At 43.2% G+C, this 19,426-nt stretch overlaps 1 protein-coding gene across 2 annotated transcripts in view; it reads left to right on the forward strand.

Annotated features, from left to right (window-relative positions):
- The first annotated feature begins 581 nt into the window (after positions 1 to 581).
- TGFA (transforming growth factor alpha) overlaps positions 582 to 19,426 on the forward strand; it is an 80,323-nt gene continuing 61,478 nt past the window's right edge. The window contains exon 1 of one of the 2 annotated variants that reach the window (XM_033950553.1): positions 582 to 841. In XM_033950553.1, the coding sequence (XP_033806444.1) occupies positions 802 to 841 (40 nt within the window). In that variant the 5' untranslated portion in view covers positions 582 to 801. The remainder of the gene's footprint in view (positions 842 to 19,426) is intronic. The other variant, XM_033950554.1, reaches the window with a different exon arrangement.

Genomic DNA, 19,426 nt, shown 5'->3' on the forward strand with positions numbered 1-19,426 from the left:
AAAGGGGTGTGGAGGAGATATCCTTTCCTCATTTCCATATGTATAATCTTGCTTGCACAAAAGTCTATAATAAAAATCTAGAGTGCAATTCTTTAATTAATTGTAAATATGCCAATTTTGGGAAAATGTGCCTCTCTGATATCTTGCATTTTGATGCTAGGGGACCCATTCCCTTCTAGCTACTGCCACTGTGAAAGCTCTGTAAACTTGGAGTGAATATAGTTAGAAACTCTGGAAGATTACCCAGAAAGGCTTTGGCCTCGTAGCCGGGGGGGATATCTGGAGCCACAGGCAGAGCTTGTATTTCCGCTTTACGAACTTTTAATTGGACGGGACGCGGAGAGATTTCGCACCGAAGCAGATAGCCAGGTTGTCCGCGGACGCATACAGCTATCCACAGCTGGGGGGAGCTGCCGAGCGGTTTCCGGAAGAGGAAAGAAGCGGAGCGTGCAAACCGGCCAAGTGCAGCAGGTAACAAGAGCAGAGGTGAGGCAGGGGAGAAAGGGGCGGGGCCGCGGGCCACGCCCCCTCCCGCTCAGACCACTCCCGGGCCGCCGAGCAGCCCTCCCTTCCGGAGGAACGCCAGCCCGAGGATGAGACCCTGACGGGAGCCGGCTCGCGGTCACTCCGGGAAGCGCTCTGTCGGCGGCCAGCCCTCGTCCGGATTCTTTTGGGCCGAGTGAACGGATCGCGCTAGCCTGGACTTTGCTGGCGAATGGGCGGTGGGCCACGCCGGTGAGAGGCACTGGCACGCGGTGGGGGTGGGTGGGCTGAAATCCGGTCTCTGGGAACCTGAGCAACATGTTCTCCTCACCTGGAGAGATCGCCCTGCTCCTGCTGGGTAGGTGTGATTTTTATTCTAAAGGCTCGCAGATAAAATGTTCAAAGTGAAAAAAAATAATAATAATAAAGAATTATTTTGCTACAGGTACTATAGGTCACGGGGGGGATGCGATGTTCTCCGTGTTAGCTTGATTTTCACACACACCCTTCTGGGCTCTGCTCCCAGTCTCGGACCAGGGATGCTCTGCTAATTGCCATTTCGGCGTGTTTTGTCTGGCTCTCGGTTTAAAAGAATCGATTCATAGTTTCACTGTCATTGTGTGTGTTTTTTGGTCAATTTCCTTGCTCTCTTGTTGAACTTATCAGATAAATGCTCTGAACTCTGATGTCATTTTATTTCTTGTTGGGGGGGGGGATTTCTTTTTAAAATCGCAGGTGACTGGAGGATGTACAGTATTTCTTAAAATGTTCTTTCTTTGAAGCCCTATCCGTTTTGGTTTCCATTTTTGGTCAACTTTAAATCTACTCTGAGTACTTGACAATTTGGGCTCTGGAGAGTTGCGCCCAAGTGACACCGTGGTGACCTACTTTTATAAAAGGATTTCTGTAATCCAGCTCTAAGGCTGGCCTGGAAGCACACCTTAACCCTTAAACTAGAATCACTGCTGACTGAGCTTTTCAACTCTCAGCGGATTGGTGGGTTTCTGCCAAAGTCACGGCATTGAAGCTGGATATTCAGAAACCACTTCTAAATTGGAAAAAAAAAAAATTGCCACAGGACAGGATCCACTAAGAAATTAAATTACTTGACAATCCAGTTAAAACAAAGCTCAGCCATAAATCCTGGAGAAAACTGGTTGCTTACTTTTTTTTTTTTTTTTGCACTTGGGAGCCTAGAGGGGGGGAAGGGGGGATAAGATATCTGATAACGGGATTAGTATAGTGCTGCTCACCTTACTTTAATAATGGAAGTATCATATTCTGTGTTTTAAATTCTGTACTGTGTTTGAAAATTTCTGCTTTTTAATTAGCTGAAGAACAATTTGGATGCCTTCCAAGACCCCTTAACACATTCCTGCTTGTGCGCATTAATTAGATCCATGTGGTAGAAAAGTTTAAACTTCCTTCTGAATCTGATGACACAAAGTTCACCTTTATTTGTTCAAAGAAATTTGACCAGTATTTCTGATAGGCCAGCAAAAGTGACCTGTTCTTATGGATATGAACTTTTGGTAAAGTTTTAGGGATTGCATGGGGCCCCTTCCCAAAGAGTTTAGCACCAAATACAGCTAAAGTTCTTTTATAAGGGGGAGGGGAAGTGCTAGGGTATCCAGGTATATTTTGCTTAACTTGCAGTGCACTTGAGAGCTCTGGGTTCAAAAAGTTGCACCTGTGTTCCTGTGCTTTTCGGTCTGCAGACTAAAAGTTTTGGCTGCTTCCTAAGGAGAGAGTGCAGCCTAGCTAAAGATTAAATAAATATTCAAAAGCTTAATGTCACCCTTTTGAATAATATTGAGAGTCTCGGGGTTTGACAGCCGGAAAAACACCATCTTTACAAAGCAGTGCTCCTTTCCTCCAGTTTGTGAATGACCCAGCCCTCTCTTGCTCACAGAAACTGAACGAGTCTTCCATGTTCACACATGCCTTACAAATGTGACTGTGGTCAGTATGAAGCCGAAGCCATTTTTATCGGAAGCCAGTATCTCAAATTCTTCATACTATTCTTATTCCTGCTTAATGGAGTGGAGGAGTTGGCCTAATGGTTAGAGCAGCAGGCTGAGAGCCAGGGCAAGCCTGATTCAGATTTCACTGTGGCTTCTTGTGATCTTGGCCAAGTCACTTAACCCTCCACTGCCTCAGGTACGAACTTGTAAACCCTCCTTGAGCTACAACTGAAGAGGGTATTCCCTTACTCAGGGCTAGATTCTCAAAACTTTAACGCCCTCGCTAAACTGTTTTCCGACGGATTATCAAAAGGGATTATCTCCCTCTTTAGCGAGGATTCTAGCAGTCTTCAACACTGACATGCAAATGGGCTCTTCAAAATTGAAATGAGCCCTCTGGTGGATTTTTGAAAACTACCGAGCCATTTTCTAAAAGCGGCGTTGGCTTTTAGCTACAAAAATAATAATTATAAAATAAAAAAGCGAATGGTCCAGGGATGCTGGTCAGTGTCAGAAACTACAAGAAAGCCCATTCTCTTTGCTGCATCACAACACCTCTTGCCTAAAATCCTGCCGCGACACCCCCCCCCCCCCCCCCGCATCAGGAGAGATGCCCACTTTCTCCTGCCTGCAGCACAAGTAAAAAAAAAATCCTGCCGCAACCCTCCCCCCGACCTGCAACTGGAGAGATGCCTACTCTCTCTTGCCTGCAGCACTAAGAAATCACTGTAAATATGGTTCTTCTGTTTTATTGTTATTAGGTAAAAAAAAAAAAAAAAAGTCCCTATCACAGTTCAATTTCTAAAGTCCTAGGTTTTGGTTTTTTGGGTTTTTTTTTTTTACAGACTGTACCAACCGAATAATGTTAAATTTGGAATCTAAAACAGTATCTGATTATTTATTACATTACATTAGGGATTTCTATTCCACCGTTGCCTTGTGGTTCAAGGCGGATACAGTGAGGGAAGCTATAGTTTCTTGTTTTGGGACCCTGATTGGCCACTATGGAAACAAGATACTGGGTGGACCATTGGTGTGACTCAGTATGACTATTCTTACATTCTTATGTAATGATTCTGAACTCTGAAGAGGGGAAAGATTGTACTAGATTTTGTTCCTGTGGTGTTTAGTGCACATAGGGGTCCTTTTATTAAGGTGCGCTAACCAATTTAGCACACGCTAAATCGGTTAGCGCACCTTAATAAAAGGACCCCCCTTAGTGCAGATTTAGAAGGTTAGATATTGAAAAAAGTGATTAAATATTTAGACGGAAAATATATCACTCACTTTCAGAAGTAACTTCACTATTTATTTATTTTTTCTTTTATGTATGAGGGCGGTTTGAAAAGTTTGGTTAAAAAGAAAAAAAAAAAGTTATATTTCTCAACGGAGTGTACAGGCCGCGATGGAGACTTACCCGCTCTTTTACGAATGCATAGCGCGGGTTTTAGCACCGCCGGCGGCGGTCACTGCTCCGACGCTCATAGGAATTTGCTTTGCGTTTGTAAAAGAGGAGGTTAGTCCAGCGAGAGTTCAGTGTTTTCATCCCATTGGAAAAATAAGTCAAATTTAAAAAAAATTATTTAACTTGTTTTTTTTCCCCAAACTTGTCAAACTGCCCTCGTATTTGGATTTCTTATGCCTTTCCAGTGCTGTACTGTCGGGATATAGAAATGAGGAACTATGGACTCCTTTTATCAAACCGCGGTAGAGCTTTTTACCGTGGGCCATGAGGTAAATGCTCCAATGCTCATAGGAATTAAATGAGCATCAGAGCATTTACCTTGCCAACCTGCAATAAAAAGCTCTACTGAGGTTTGATAAAGGGGCCCTTTGTATTGTGGAATTCAACAAAGCAGCTTGAGTACAAACTATAGGAATTTCACCAGGACAGAAACCAACCTTGCAAACCTTTCCAGGCTGTAGACACCACCCAACTTCCACTCAGATTGTGAGGAAGGGAGGGCTCTGATAAGCAACATTGGAAAGGGAATATATAAGGCTTGGAACACAGTACATAAGAATAGCTCTACTGGGTCAGACCAATGGTCCATCAAGCCCAGTAGCTCGTTCTCACGGTGGCCAATCCAGGTCACTAGTACCTGGCCAAAACCCAGAGAGTAGCAACATTCCATGCTACCAATCTAGGGCAAGCAGATTCTTCCCCCAGGAATTTGTCCAAACCTCCAGGAATTTGTCCAAACCTTTCTTAAAACTAGCTACGTTATCCGCTCTTACCACAACCTCTGGCAACGCGTTCCAGAGCTTAACTATTTCCTCCTATTGGTTTTAAAAGTATTTCCCTGCAGTTTCATAGAGTGTCCCCCTAGTCTTTGTAACTTTTGATGAAGTGAAAAATCGATCCACTGGTACTCGTTCTACTCCACTCAATAGAGATGGGTTTTTTTTTGGAAACATAGATGATGATAGTACAGACTCTGACCTAGGAATTTAGCCACTTTCATTCCTAGACCAATGTTATAGGCCCCCACTGATCTGAGTTTGTTGCTGCCACCCCCATCACACACGCACATCTTCACAATTAGGGATCTTCTTAGAGCTAGCTTAAGTATTAGGGAGACCAGAGAGCCGCACAGATTGGAGGTGGGGCAAAGAGCAGCTTCTCTCAAAGCAAAATGGAGCCATCCGTGTGTACTTTTGTCTTTAGGGATGATGGGGAATTGTCTCAGTTCAATTATTTGAGTAAATGTTTTTTGGAAATTCACCTCCTTGCACTTATATATGTTTATTTAAAAGTATGAGTTCCATTTATAAGGTTTTGTACAGGATTGTTCTGGGAAAGCTGATGTTGCAATAATCATGGCTGTTGGATTTGGCTATCGTAATCTCAGGTGGAGCGCAGGGCCTAGGATTATGGGATCTGCGCCAGAAGATTTGAACAGAGACTTGAAGACATGAATATGTACAGTACTCCCCTGAAATTTGCGGGGGTTCCATTCCAGGACCCCCTGTGAATTTTGAAAAACCGCGAAGGTGGCTTTTAGGCAAGGGAGACAGGAGAGGGCAGTTGGAGCGCCGGCAGGTGAAGGAAATAACTCGCGGTCTGCTCCAACCGTCTCTTCCTGTAGTAAAGTCAGGCTACACCAATCAGGAGCTGCTTTGAAGTCGGGCAACTCCTGATTGGTGTAGCCCGACTTTACTAAAGGAAGAGGCGGTCGGAGCAGACTGTGAATGACGGGGTCCGTGATTCATGAACCGTGAATTCGCGGGGGAACACTGTATACCCTACTGGAGAAGAGAGACAGGGAACATATCATACCAGCATTTAAAGGGTCCTTCTGCTAAGCTATATTGAGCAGCTAACATGGGGTTTACCATTCAGTAAACAGCAGCGCAGGCTCTTGCGTTACAAAGGCAGCCTTTGGTAAAATTTTCATGTTATCGTAACATGGGAGAGGGCAGGATCTGGGCGTGAGGAGAGTGACTGACTATGACAGCTAGCTCATGGGTCATTATCATGTGTTAGCTGTCAGAAATGTCAACAATACTGCCATCTCATGATCTAACTGTGCCACTGAACTATTAGCGATGTTCTCTACCCCATCCTGAACCCCTCCTCAACTATAAGCCCCAATACAATAAGCACCCTTCCCCACGCCAGAAGCCAGAGCCCTGACCCTCCAACTCATACCTAGCCTCCCTACTCAACCACTCTAACCCCCTTAAAAAATTTGAAGCTCTCTGAGCCCCCAGCAACAGTCTCCCCAACCCCTCCCCAATCCAACTGTGCCCCCTCCAGAGCAGCCCTGACTAGTATCTCACCCTCTAGCAATTGTCTCACAGCACTATCATAGTACTCTGAGACAATTACGAAGGGGTCAGGTGCTGATCCAGATGATTTAATAATCCTGCAGACCCACTTGAGGTGTGGGAGGAGAGTACACAAGGGAGTGGGGTTTCTGAACAGTGGGATTAAGATTGGGGTGGTTTAGGGATCTACAAAATTGAAAGGGGATGTCCTGGTGCTTGAATGGGCAGGATTGGATATGAATTGAGGGTGAGGGTCAGAGTTCACGCTTGGAAGAAGGCATTTGTCAGGGATTAAGATTGGGGTTGAGGTGGGTGCCAACCATAGGAAGACCAGAAGGGAGTATACTGAATGGGGGAGGGGGGGGTTTGAGGGTGCCTTTGTGGCCCGGTATTTCTGGTTTTATTTATTTCCTGCTATTGGCCTGTGCATTAAATGCTGGGCAGATGATGGCCACATCCCCTCATTTACCACACAGCCTTTACACTTAACAAATAATGAAAAAATTACCACACAATATATGCAAAATTACCGCAGTTTAGTAGAAGGGCCCCTAAATTCTTTAAATAGTAAGGGACAAGGCAACATTGCAAGGAAGAAAAATGAAAAGCAATATTGGGAAATACTTGTTCACAGAGAGGGTGGTGGATTCCTGGAATTCTTTTCCGTGGGAAGTGGTAGAGTCAAAGACAGTGACAGAGTTCAGAACCCATAATTCACTGTGGTTATCCTGAAACCCTGAAGGAATTAGGTGTGTCTCAAGGACTGGGTTGAAAAACACTGGTATAAAGTACAAAAATAAATTAATAAATCTTAATTAAACTGTATCCTAAAATGTATTCTAATCAGCTCACTTGTTCCAATTTCCAGATCATTTATAAATATGTTAAATGGCACTAGTCCCAATACAGATCCCTGCAGCATGCTACTATTTACCCTCCGTTGAGAAAAATGGCCAATTAAACCTACCCTCTGTTTTCTGTCCAATAAGCAATTCCTAATCTCCAACAGAACATTGCCTTCTATCTCATGGCTTTAATTTTCTCAGGAGTTTCTCATGAGGAACTTTGTCAAAAGCTTTCTAAAAATCTAGATACATTACATCAACCGGCTCACCTTTATCCACATGTTTATTCACACCTTCAAAGAAATGAAGCAGATTTGTGAGGCAACACCTGCCTTGGCTGAACCCATCGTTTTACTAAGCTGCGGTAGCGTTTTTACCGCACGCTGCAGATTAGTGTGCGCTGCCCCCCTGCGCTACGCAGAAAAACTAACACCCGTTCAATGGAGGCGTTAACGTCTAGCACGCGCTAAAACCGCTAGCGCGGCTTAGTAAAAGGAGCCTTAAGTGTTCCATTATTTTATGTTTTATAATAGTTTCCACTATTTTGCCCGACACTGAAGTCAGGCTTACTGGTAATTTCCCAAATCTACGTGGACTGTAAAGTTGTTCTTTGCATCCATCACTCTCTTGTACCGAGATGTCAATACTGTATTTTCTTTTTAATTCCACTCCAATATTATGCCATTTCTTAAAACCTAAAGAAACACATTGTCCTATATAAATAATGTCATTTGTATGTTAAAATTGTCGAATGCTGTCTTTGGTAACACTAGTTTAGTGGATTGTTAATGGTATGAGAGAGAGAGAGGGGCTTCCTTTCTAAAAGTTAGAGAATGACACGGGGACAAATTTTTCCACGTCCCCCACGGGAATTCATTTTCCCGTCCCGGAGAGTTATTTTCCTGTCCCTGCCCCATTCCTGCAAGCTCTGTTCTCATCTGCATAAGCCTCAAACACTTTAAAATCATAAGTGTTCGAGGCTTGTGCGGTTACGGTAGAGCTTACAGGAATGGGACGGGGAAGGATTTGTTCCCGTGTCATTCTCTACTGAAAGTGTTGCAGACACATCAGCGCCAAAGTAGCTCTGGAAACTCGTACAATAACATACTGAACAAGATAAATTAAGTGGTCCTTGTACTAACGCTAAACGTTAACGCGTCCATATTAGCGCGTCCATAGACTATAATGGACACGTTAGCGTTTAGCGCACGCTAAAACAGTAGCGCACTTTAATAAAAGGACCCCTAAATGATACCTCTTAAGGTTGTTCTCACAGTAGATGCATATCTTTCTTGGGAACTATGGATGCAGGGGAAAGTCATGATAATAAGGAAGAAGGAATACCAGCTGACAGATGCTGGAAACAGCTCTCTACAGTCACCTCAGAAAAGGCCTCCCACCTGCAGAGGAGACTTTCAAACGATTTTGCTGCCTGAATATTTGCCCAGCTAACATGTTAGAGCCCATTCCCCCTGACAGACTTTATTAATGTATGCCAAGACAAAGGGCATATATCCAAAAACTATATCGGCCATTGCCTTGACCCCCCCCTATTCCCAAGGCATTAGGACTGGATTTGACTAAAGCTGAAAACTTTAGGCCAGCGGCTAGAATACTTTGGCGTGCTAAACTGTTAGAATTCTGTGTTAATACACAACTATCGGACTTTTTAAACCAGGCAGATGGATTTCATAGTTCACAACATGGTTTCAGAGTAACTTTATTATTTTATACCGCCATAACCAAAAGTTCTAGGCGGTTTACACTAAAAAGAGTTGGACAATCAGCGAAACACAATAATACGTTAAAAAAATACAAATATTTATAAATAGAATTTCAATACTAAAACTCACTAAGTAATAAACTTATCGAACAAAATGGTCTTAATTATTTTCCGAAAACAGCATTTCAAGCTGGTAGGCAACAATCTTGGCTAGGTAAATGTATTCAGCAAGCTATGTTATCCTATTGCTGTTTTTGGAAATTAATTAAGACCACTTTGTTTGATAAGTTTTATTTAGTGAGTTTTAGTATTGAAATTCTATTTTATAAATATTTGTATTTTTTTTACTGTATTATTGTATTTTGCTGATTGTCCAGCTCCTTTTAGTGGTTATGGCGGTATAAAAGAATAAAGTTATTATTATTATTATTATGCACAGCACAGAATCTTTACTGCTAGAACTAACCACGACAGTTAAATCCTACCTAGTCTGTTTACCTTTGTTTATCTTGACATTACAGTTTGACATTTCAGCTGCATTTGATGCAGTTGACCATTCCCTATTACTACTAAAACAGAATGAATTAGGCTTAACAAGGAGTGGTATTCAAATGGTTCACGGAATTTTTAGGTAACAGAACCTATGAATTAAGAAACAAAAAGTCCCAAAGTTGAGCACAGAGTTCTCCTTCTCTGTACAGTGTATACTTAAGAGCCTTAGGTAGTAGATTTCCCTATCCCCATGTCCACACATTTTCGTACGCAGATGATATCTTCCTCCTCTGCCTAGCCAAAGAAATCCTTCAGTGATATGCTACAATACTTAACGAGGATTAGCAAGGATCTGAGCATATGGACACAGAAAAACTTCCTCAAACTTAACTGAAGACCAAAATGCTTTGGTTTGCTGCCTACTATTCACTGCCTAGCAGAGATCTGGTGTTGGCGACAGGAGATAAACTGAAGATCAAAAATACTAGGCGCTCCTTTTACGAAGGTGCGCTAGCGGTTTTAGCGCACGCACCGGATTAGCGCGCAGTAGCCTGAAATCTACCGCCTGCTCAAAAGGAGGCGGTAGCGGCTAGCGCGCGGGGCAATTTAGCGCACGCTATTCCGTGCGTTAAGGCCCTAGCGCACCTTCGTAAAAGGAGCCCTAGGTGTTATTCTGGATTCCTACCTAACTTTTGGAAACCAGAATGACTCCTGGTCAAAAAATTATTTTTCAGACCATTAAGAGCAGTAAGTTCTGCCTTAACCCATACCAGTTTTAGAATAATTGCTCAGGTGATTCTACTTCCAGACTTAGATTACTGTAATTCTTTGTATTATGGTATTGCAGAAAAGGACATAAGAAACTGCAATTACTCCAAAATACAGTGGCCAGATTAATTCTCAGAGTAAGCCAGTTTGAGAAGGTTAGTCCATTACTGGAAGAGCTACACTGGTTTCCAATGAGGAAAAGAGTTCAATTTAAGATCACTTGCATAGCCTACCATATCAGGTATTAAGGTCACACACTCTTTCCAACACCCAAGAGCATCCCAATGCCTCAAACTGCCCTTCCCTTCTTCCCAACAAGTTCAATGAAAAAAGTTTTTCGAATCCACCTTTTTGAATTTCAGGGATCCAGAGTCTGGAATTAACTACCTTTAACTGTGTCGGGTCCCCACCTACTATAATTTCAGGCAAATGTTAGACATATCCCGTTTACGATCTTAGAAAGCTTACTATAACTTCAACTGATTGTATGTGTAATTCTTTTATAAGCTGTAACGAATCCTAGATGAAATTTGCAGGATATAAGAAATGATATGGTATTTATTTATTTATTTAAAAATTTATATACCGCATACAACTATGCGGTTTCCATATCACATACATAAAATCTTGTTTCCCTACAATTATCACATATAACATAGACATGTCTAAACACCATCATTAATCGTCCCTGTTATAAACAGGAATAGAGTGCAGATTCAATTAATTCAGAAATACGAGCAAGCTTTAAATCATACATTGCTGTCAAAAAAATTCTAAAAGGTGATTATCAACTGAAATATACCTTAGCATTCCTCACTGTGGGACTTAGAACATTTCTTACCCTTGCCCATGTTGTCCTTTTAACTTTACCCTCAGGGAGAGTTTTTCATCTTAGCCAAGCACATCCATATCAAGAGACTCCTCTACTTGGTCATTAAGGAACTTCAGTGAGTGTAGAGTTCATTTCTCGCTGGTACCTGTTTGTATACAACGCTCTTGTAGTGATGACTACTGTTTCACAGTAACCCCAATCTAACAAAGTAACTGAGCTGCTAATCACTGGTTTTTCGTATAGTGAGCAAGGACTTCCCAAGCATGATAAAACCTGTAGAGAATATCTCATCTTGACATCCACATAGGAGCAATGGAGTTCTGCAGATCTTTATATTTTCAATTCTTAAATTTGTCTAACCTGTATTTGTCCATGAAGGATGTGATTGCAGGCACTGACAATTTTAACAAAAGTTTTTCTACATGTTTCCCCTTTGTTTATTGAAGACCTTTATAATAACTTGGATTCATTAGGTTCCCTAGTCTCCTTGGTTAGCTGTAACAGAACCATCGCCAAGCCCTAAACTGTGTAAGAAAGCAAATGGCATCATTTGCTTAAAGAAAGCAAACTGATGGTCATGAAGCCTGCTGTAGCCGCACATTTCTCTCAGATCATGGGATGGTTTGTCTAACATGGACTTGGTGAGTTAAGGTGTTGTGTGGCTGTTACATAGTTGAGTTGGATTGAATTAAAAGGAGAGAAGAGGTTCCATTGAGTCTAACTTTGCTTGCCTAGCAACCATTCCTACAAATCCAAGAAAGGTATTTAGGGCTGAATCTCCAGTTCAAGTGGCTTCCTGACAGGCTCATCCAGTCTTGGTTTTACCCCCACTACATGGTTTCTGCTTGTCTACAGAGCAGTCCCTATGTACAGTGTAATAAAAATCAGGTGTGAGTCATTTGGCAAACTGACATACTCTTCCTTTAGAACCTTTAGAATTAATTTTCTAAGGGGAATGTGGAAGATCAGAAAGCCACCTTTTTTTTTTTTTAAGTAACTGAGGTCTGATTTATGAAAGGCATTTTTCCCTCCTGGGGCCATGGAAGTAACCCTTTGATAAATTGGTCTTCCTGCACAGGAATGTCAGGACTGGGATGTAACATAGGAATCGGCATTTCTCACCATTTCAAAGGATCCCTTCTCCTGTGTTATTGGCTGTGTGTGTATATGACTGGATATATTTGTTTTAGAAATTAAAGGCTGCATCTGGTAATTGCTTTTTCTGTTGCTGGAAAAGCAGATAGGCTACAGTAAAACAAACTGGCCTCGGGTCTTACTGTTATGCACTAATTGTAAAGTGTTTCAATGTACAGCAGACGGCTGCGGGACAGGGGAAAATCCTGGTCTTATATCAAACTGGGAAATGTAGTGTATTTGCCACATCTCTTGTAGTCTGGACGACCCCCCCCCCCTTCCCCCGGTCAGACAAGCCAGCTCTGAGTGTTGGGTGTAACACCCCCAAAATTGAGCACGCTCCTTCACTGTATCCAGTGAGATGTAACTTGTATTGTGTTTAGTTAGCACCCCAATTATTTTGAAATGTTGGTGCCTATACCTGCAGCGTACAGTGCTACTATTTCTGCTCACAAAGGGGGTGCGTAACGCAGGAAGACATGATTTAATGGTGTTGCCTGAACTGCCCCTCCTGGACAGTACAATCAAAGAAGAACGAGGCTTGTGTTTGCTTGTTGAAGTGAGAAAGCACATTAAAGTTAGCAGTAAAGAAATATCGCCAGTAAAGTCGGTTTATAGACAAGTCGGCGAAAGACAAAGGCGCGCGCCGACAACTGAGTGCAAGATGGAGGCGCACGCCGAAGAAAATTACAGTTTTTAGGGGCTCCGACGGGGGTTTTTGTTGGGGAACCCCCCTAGTTTACTTAATAGAGATCGCGCCGGCGTTGGGGGGGGGTTTGGGGGGTTGTAACCCTCCACATTTTACTGTAAACTTAACTTTTTCCCTAAAAACAGGGAAAAAGTTAAGTTTTCAGTAAAATGGGGGGGTTACAACCCCCCAAACCCCTCACAACGCCCCCACAACGCGGCGCAATCTCTATTAAGTAAAGTGGGGGGTTCCCCCCCACCGTCAGAGCCGTAAAAATAGTAATTTTGTGCGGCGTGCGCCTCCGCGCTGCGCTCAATTGTCTGCGCGCGCCTTTGTCCCGGCGCGCTTTTGACCTGACACCGTAAAGTCTGACAGGCCGCTGTTGCGGCCGTAAATGTAACAATTAAAAAAAAGAGTCATTCTTGAAGGATCACGCATACAAATGAGGTTTGTGGAGGTTCACGGAGGTTTGCCAAATTTACATGAGATGAGTTACTGGTGATAGCGATTGGCACATGTGCAGAATAGTTCACGGAAAGAGGCGTAAATGTGCGTTTATGCCAGGAAAAGGTTATGCCGTAAGCATGTATCGTGGACGTGACTTATTGGAAGCAATACCTACATACATCATAGGCGTTCATCACATGCGTCTGTTGTGTCATCGTAGGCGTGCCAGTGCTATTGGATGGAGGGGAGGCGCTTTGGCTTTCAACAAGCGCGCATGAGACACATGCTTTTGAGATTTTTATTCCCCCAAAATCTATTATATTACTATAATTTATGTAACTGTATATTTTCTTTTTTTATTTGATCATGAACCACAGCCAGAAACATACACCTGAGACGCGCTTTTCACAGTACCAGCACCTCCGAACCAGCTGGTAATTTGGGGTCATCAAAAGCCGGCGCCACACTTGGAGAATCACCCAGCAATGATGGAGAATTGCCTGGAGTGCTTATTTATATATTAATGAGTCCATTTAACTATCTTTTTGATATTTATGACCTCATTGTAATATATTTGCATGATAGAGTTGGAAGCTGCTAGAAAGCTCAGACAAGACCAAGGTGAGCCATTCTTATAATCCCGTGATAAAATACTACCATTCTAAACCGGCTGGAGCTGGTTTAGAGATTGCCGTTAAAGGCACAGTAAGTTTTGAGTGTCTTCTCCGGGGAGCCAAACTGTTTGTATCTTGTTGCATAGATTGATAAGATTCTCCTGCTGTTCTTTGGACAGCTGGAATAAGTGCAAATCTCTCCAGGCGGCAAGAAGACAAAGTGGTTTCTATGAACTCAGACAACACCAGCTTCATGGAAGACGGGATCAGAGCATTTTGGCCATGTAGTTATCCTGTAACGGTATGGATGCTGTGATTTTCAGAGAGGAGGTGACTATTACTGAGAGTGCATCTGTCTCCATATCTGTATGCACGGCCCAGTGAGCATTCAGAAAATTAGGATAAGTTAACTGGAGCAGTCTGGGAGTAGGCCAAACAGAGCAGCCCAGGATCCACTACCTAAAAGCTTTTGCTAACTCCTGATTATAAAGAGGGAATGGTAAGAGTGGAGGAGATGAGGAGAGGGATGGTGCAGGGGGAGGAGAGGGGACTAGATTATGGAGTGAAGACTGGCGGAATGTACCTAACCATACTGTATTTTCTTGCACATACTCTTCCTGTCCATTTCACGCATTCAGTGGCTGTATTTATGCCACCTACCCTATAACGTAGGGCTGCCCACGTCTGGTCTGGCATGCCAGGTTTTCAAGATATCCATAATGAACATGCATGAGAGAGATTTGCCTGCACTGCCTTCTTGGTATGCAAATCTCTCTCATGCATGTTCATTATGGATATCCTGAAAACCTGGCCTGCCAGTACAGCTCAAGGACCGGACTTGGGCAACCCTGCTATAACATGTAACCCTATGGAAATCATCCTCCCTGCTGCTGAATCAGGTAGACATGACAAAGTCAGCAATGCTGGAAGTAGAAAGATGCCATTATATGACACTGGAAGTATTCTTTTTTTTTTTTTTTAACATGTTTTTCATAGATCAATATGAACTGAGGACAATTTATTTTTCTGATTTTTAAAAACTAAACACATCCTCTCAGCTGATAGGGGCTGAGCAGTCTAGGCTGAAATTGAACTAGCTTATTGTTTCCTAAGAGAATCTCTCTTTCTGTAGCATCTCTTATCCAAAGAGCTTTCCAAGCCTCAGTGGTAGGGGGCTGCAGCAGGAGAACCTCTCCCACCCTCTAGAGCAGTGTTTCTCAACTTGGTCCTGGAGCGCCCCTTTGCCAGTTAGGTTTTCAGGATATCCACAATAAATATGCATGAAAGAATTTTGCATATAATGGAGGCAGTGTATGCAAATCAAGTTTATGCATATTCATTGTGGATATCCTGAAAACCTGACTGGCAATAGGGTGCTCCAGGACCGAGTTGAGAAATACTGCTCTAGGACAGGTTGTATTCTTTGGATTTTATTCCTTCTTTTTCAATAATTGGTTCCTGTCTGAGGCAGTGACTGCTCTGTTGCCCCTCACCCTGACCCCCCAAGAGCTGTGCCAGGTGCCTGTCTTGCCATAATCCCTCTCTCTGTTGGCTGCTCTTGGCCTCAGAATGGAGCTGCGGGATGGGTTTCCAGTTGCAGATTTTTCCTTTTGCTGTATTGCAGAGTAGGGCTATGACTAATGAAGGCAATTGTTTTTATAAGTGATATAATTAAAAGGAAATAATGTATGGGCTGTTCCTAAAATGTAAAGAAAAACAAAGCCCTGGGAATAGAGAGAACTGGATAGACAGGGTGCTGTTTGTAAGGCAGGGAAGGTGCTGGCTGAAAGCATCCAGATGTGGCTTGTCACTCTTCCGGAAAGGTTAGAAGGCCGCAGAGGAGCCTGACGTTTTACTCCCTTAAAATTCAGGAATGTGGTGGTGTGACAGTAGGACTTTGGCTCAGTTTCTTTTTAAATCAACTCATTTTCTTTTTTTAACGTGTTTTCCAGATGAGAGGTGCCCTTCCACTCAGCCTATAAAATAGAGCAGCAGTGGGGGCTGAGTTATTACATCACCTATTCCAGGGGTAGGCAATTCCAGTCCTCGAGAGCCAGAGCCAGGTCAGGTTTTCAGGATATCCACAATTAATATGTATGAGATGGATTTGCATGCACTGCCTCCTTGAGATGCAAATCTATCTCGTTTGTATTTATTGTGGATATCCTGAAAACCTGACCGGAATTGCCTACCCCTGACCTATTCTGTGCACTTTAATAAACATTGTCCAAACCTGGGCTCTGGTATTTATTAATTATTTAATATGTTAACCCATTCTGAGCTCTTTGGGGAAAACATACACATTATACTGTTAACAGGTTACAATTTGCCAGCGTAAGGTTTTTCAATACAAGTTTTTATCCTAATTCAGGGGTAGGCAATTCCGGTCCTCGAGAGCTGGAGCCAGGTCAGGTTTTAAGGATATCCACAATAAATATACACGAGATAGATTTGCATCTCAAGGAGGCCATGTTCTACATATTCATTGTGGATATCCTGAAAACCTGACCTGGCTCCGGCTCTCGACACACATTAGGGATCTAATACCAATATACATAATATATAGTTTACAGGTTAAATTTGCCATGGTTACAGTTCAAGGTTTTTCAATACAAGTTTTTTATTTATTTATTTGGTTTATATCCCGCCCTCCCGGGGAGCTCAGAACTAGTTTACTTACATATTAAAGTGTTTAATACAAGGTGTTGGCAAACATGTTTTGCCCTCCCTGTCAGACAGACAGCAAAGCATGGCAAAACATAACATAATATGGTGAGAAATAGCATGGCGAGCATTGTATGACCGAACATAGCATGATAAACATTTTATTACACATATGGTTAACATTATCCTAACGTGACACATACCGAGGATCTAATACCAATATACATTTCTATCTAATCCATCGGTTGTGGCAGGAGAGTTAAGTTCATTAAAGAGATGGCCAGCAGCACATGGGTTTGCTTTCAAAGATTTGTTCAGAGTATTAGCAGGGAGCACTATATTCAGATGGAAAGGGGCGTATAATGGATATAATAATCAAATTAAGTCATCTGAATGAGGTATCCCAGCTGAAGGGCAAGTTACAATTCTAGTTCTGCCAATCCGAAATCTCCCTGACTCTTTTCTCACAAGACTGACCCAGGCCACATCAGTCCTCCAGAGCCACAAACAGATTAGATTTTTAGGAATAATAAAACAAATGTACGTGATACATTTTCAGTGTGAATCTCCTTAGTCCAGGGGTGTCAAAGTCTATTTGCATGCACTACTTTCATTGTATGCTAATAGATATCATGCATATTCATTGGTGAAATCCTGAAAACCCGACTGGATTGTGGCCCTCGAGGAGGGCCTTTGACACCCCTGCCTTAGACCCTGGAGCAATAGCATTGCACACACTTCCTTCCAGCACCCATAGTTGCCAGGTCCACGGTTTTCTTGACCAATTGGGTTGCTTTGGAATGCTGATTGCGGTGAAATTTTGAGTAGTTGTGGGTTGCAGTTTTTCAGGCTGGTTTTAGATTTGTGGGCTGTAATTTGGGCTGCATCATGGCACGGTGTTCTCGAGTCGGCTGGGCATTCAGCAGATCAACAGTTTGTACAGACCATGTGCTCAGTATCCCACCAATAACGGCCTTTGTCCGCCCTCTCCCCACAGCCAATCATAATCAGCAGCCTAGCCTTCTCCTGCCGGGCTGACCCTATCTCCTAATGCTGTCAACACTCAATAGCCAGGCAGCACATGAGCTGCACTATTGGGAAAGAGAGAGGTAGCCCAGGAAGTGCACTTTGAGAGAAAGAGACAGGCAGCAAGCGATTTGCACATTGAGAGAGAGAGCCCAGGAATTGCACATTGAGACAGAGCAGAGACAGGCAGACCAGGAGCTGCACAATGAAGGAAAGAGATAGGAAGCACCTGCAGATAGTGTAAAAGAGAAACAAAACAAAGAGACAGTTCTTAGCCCATCCAACAAAGTTGGGCTATACACATAGTGCAAAAGAGAAACACAACAAAGAGACAGTTCTTAGCCCATCCAACAATGTTGGGGCAGCCTCCATTGAGGGCTATACACGTAGTCCATCGAGTTTCCACTTTTTTCATTCTGTTGAAAAAGTACTGAATGAAAAAAGTGGAAACTTGCTGGACTAAGTGTATAGCCCTCGATGGAAACTGTCCCAAATGAAGTTAGTTGGTCTGAGAACTTTTCAGCACCCCCTCGTACATTGGGCTGTTTTTGGGCTGCTTTTTTCAAGGTACAGTGTTCCTCTCAGTCAGCAGTTCACGGTCCCGGTCGTTCGCAGTATTTTCCGACTACAAACCGCCAACAAGTAGAGGGAAGCAGGAGAGAGCACTGCGAGTGCAGGAAATCACTCGCGGTACGCTCCGACCGCCTCTTCCTGCACTAAGTCAGGCCTTATCTAATCAGGAGCTGCTTTGACACACAGCTCCCGATTGGATAAGGCCCGACTTAGTGCAAGAAGAGGCAGTCGGAGCATACCGTGAGTAATTTCCTGCATTCGCAGTGCTCTGGCTGCTCTCCTGTTGCCCTCTCCCGCTGCCCTCTTCAGGCTCCCCCATGAAAAACCGTATTCACAGTGTTTTGAGATTTGCGAGGGTTCCTGGAACGGAACCCCCATGAATATCGGGGGAGTACTGTAATTGGGCAGGATTTGAAAAAAGTATCTAGCAACACTGCACCCCACTGTTAACATTTAAGTAATGCTGAGATGGGACTTCTGTGATTTGCCTTTGGTGGTAAACCTGAATCATCAGCATGCCATTAAAGCCATTCAAGATCTCATTTGTTATTAACGACATCTTCATGCTGATTTCTAGCACTTTCCTGTCTACGAGAAAGACTGTTTTTCTGCTGTTTGGCTCAGATTCAAGCATATATTCTGAGCATGAGTTCACTATTACGTCTTGGCCTTTAGAGAAGTTGTATAATATGGAGGGTGGGTGCTTTCACACCCTGTCACTTGACCCCCTTTAGGGACATGATGAGATCAAGGCATTCCCAAAGCTCAAGGAATAAGCCATCTGCCAAAATATACATATATTTTGTGTCATAGCAGGGGCTGGGTGTGGACCTGTTCCACTGCATTATTCCATGTCTGATGCTTTGTTTCCCTCCTTAGTGACCTCCCATATTACCTGAGATGACCCAGGGCCAATTCTCGGTGTCAGTTGGGAGGAAGGAATGAGCAGTGCTGACCCAAATAAGCTTAGCTTCTGCTTCACCAGAATGTGCTGGGAATGTAATTGGAGGGAGCAAGGGGCCTTAGGAATTGCCACAGGCAAGGTTCACAGGAAAGAAAGCATGGGCAGCCGTTGTACCATGGTGTGGCTTGTTCCTCTGTAGGCATTTGACAATGCAGACGTTCTTTCCTTTCCTGAAATGTTCTGGTCCTGACACTGGTAAATGATGTAGTACTAAGAAGGAGCACCCAATCCACCACAACTTACTATTACTACTACTACTACTACTAACACAGGCCGACAAAAAAAAAATTCTTGGTGCCTTGGGTTTATTGACCTGTTCCTGGGGTTATTTGGGGCGCTGATTCAGAAAGCTGCATTGGATAGACCACATCAGCTGTAGTTTCTTAGATATGGTTGATTCTTTTAGGATAGTACAGCCAAACATGAACATTGGGCAAG

Source organism: Geotrypetes seraphini, chromosome 6, assembly GCF_902459505.1.
Source record: "Geotrypetes seraphini chromosome 6, aGeoSer1.1, whole genome shotgun sequence".
Lineage (NCBI taxonomy): Eukaryota > Metazoa > Chordata > Amphibia > Gymnophiona > Dermophiidae > Geotrypetes > Geotrypetes seraphini.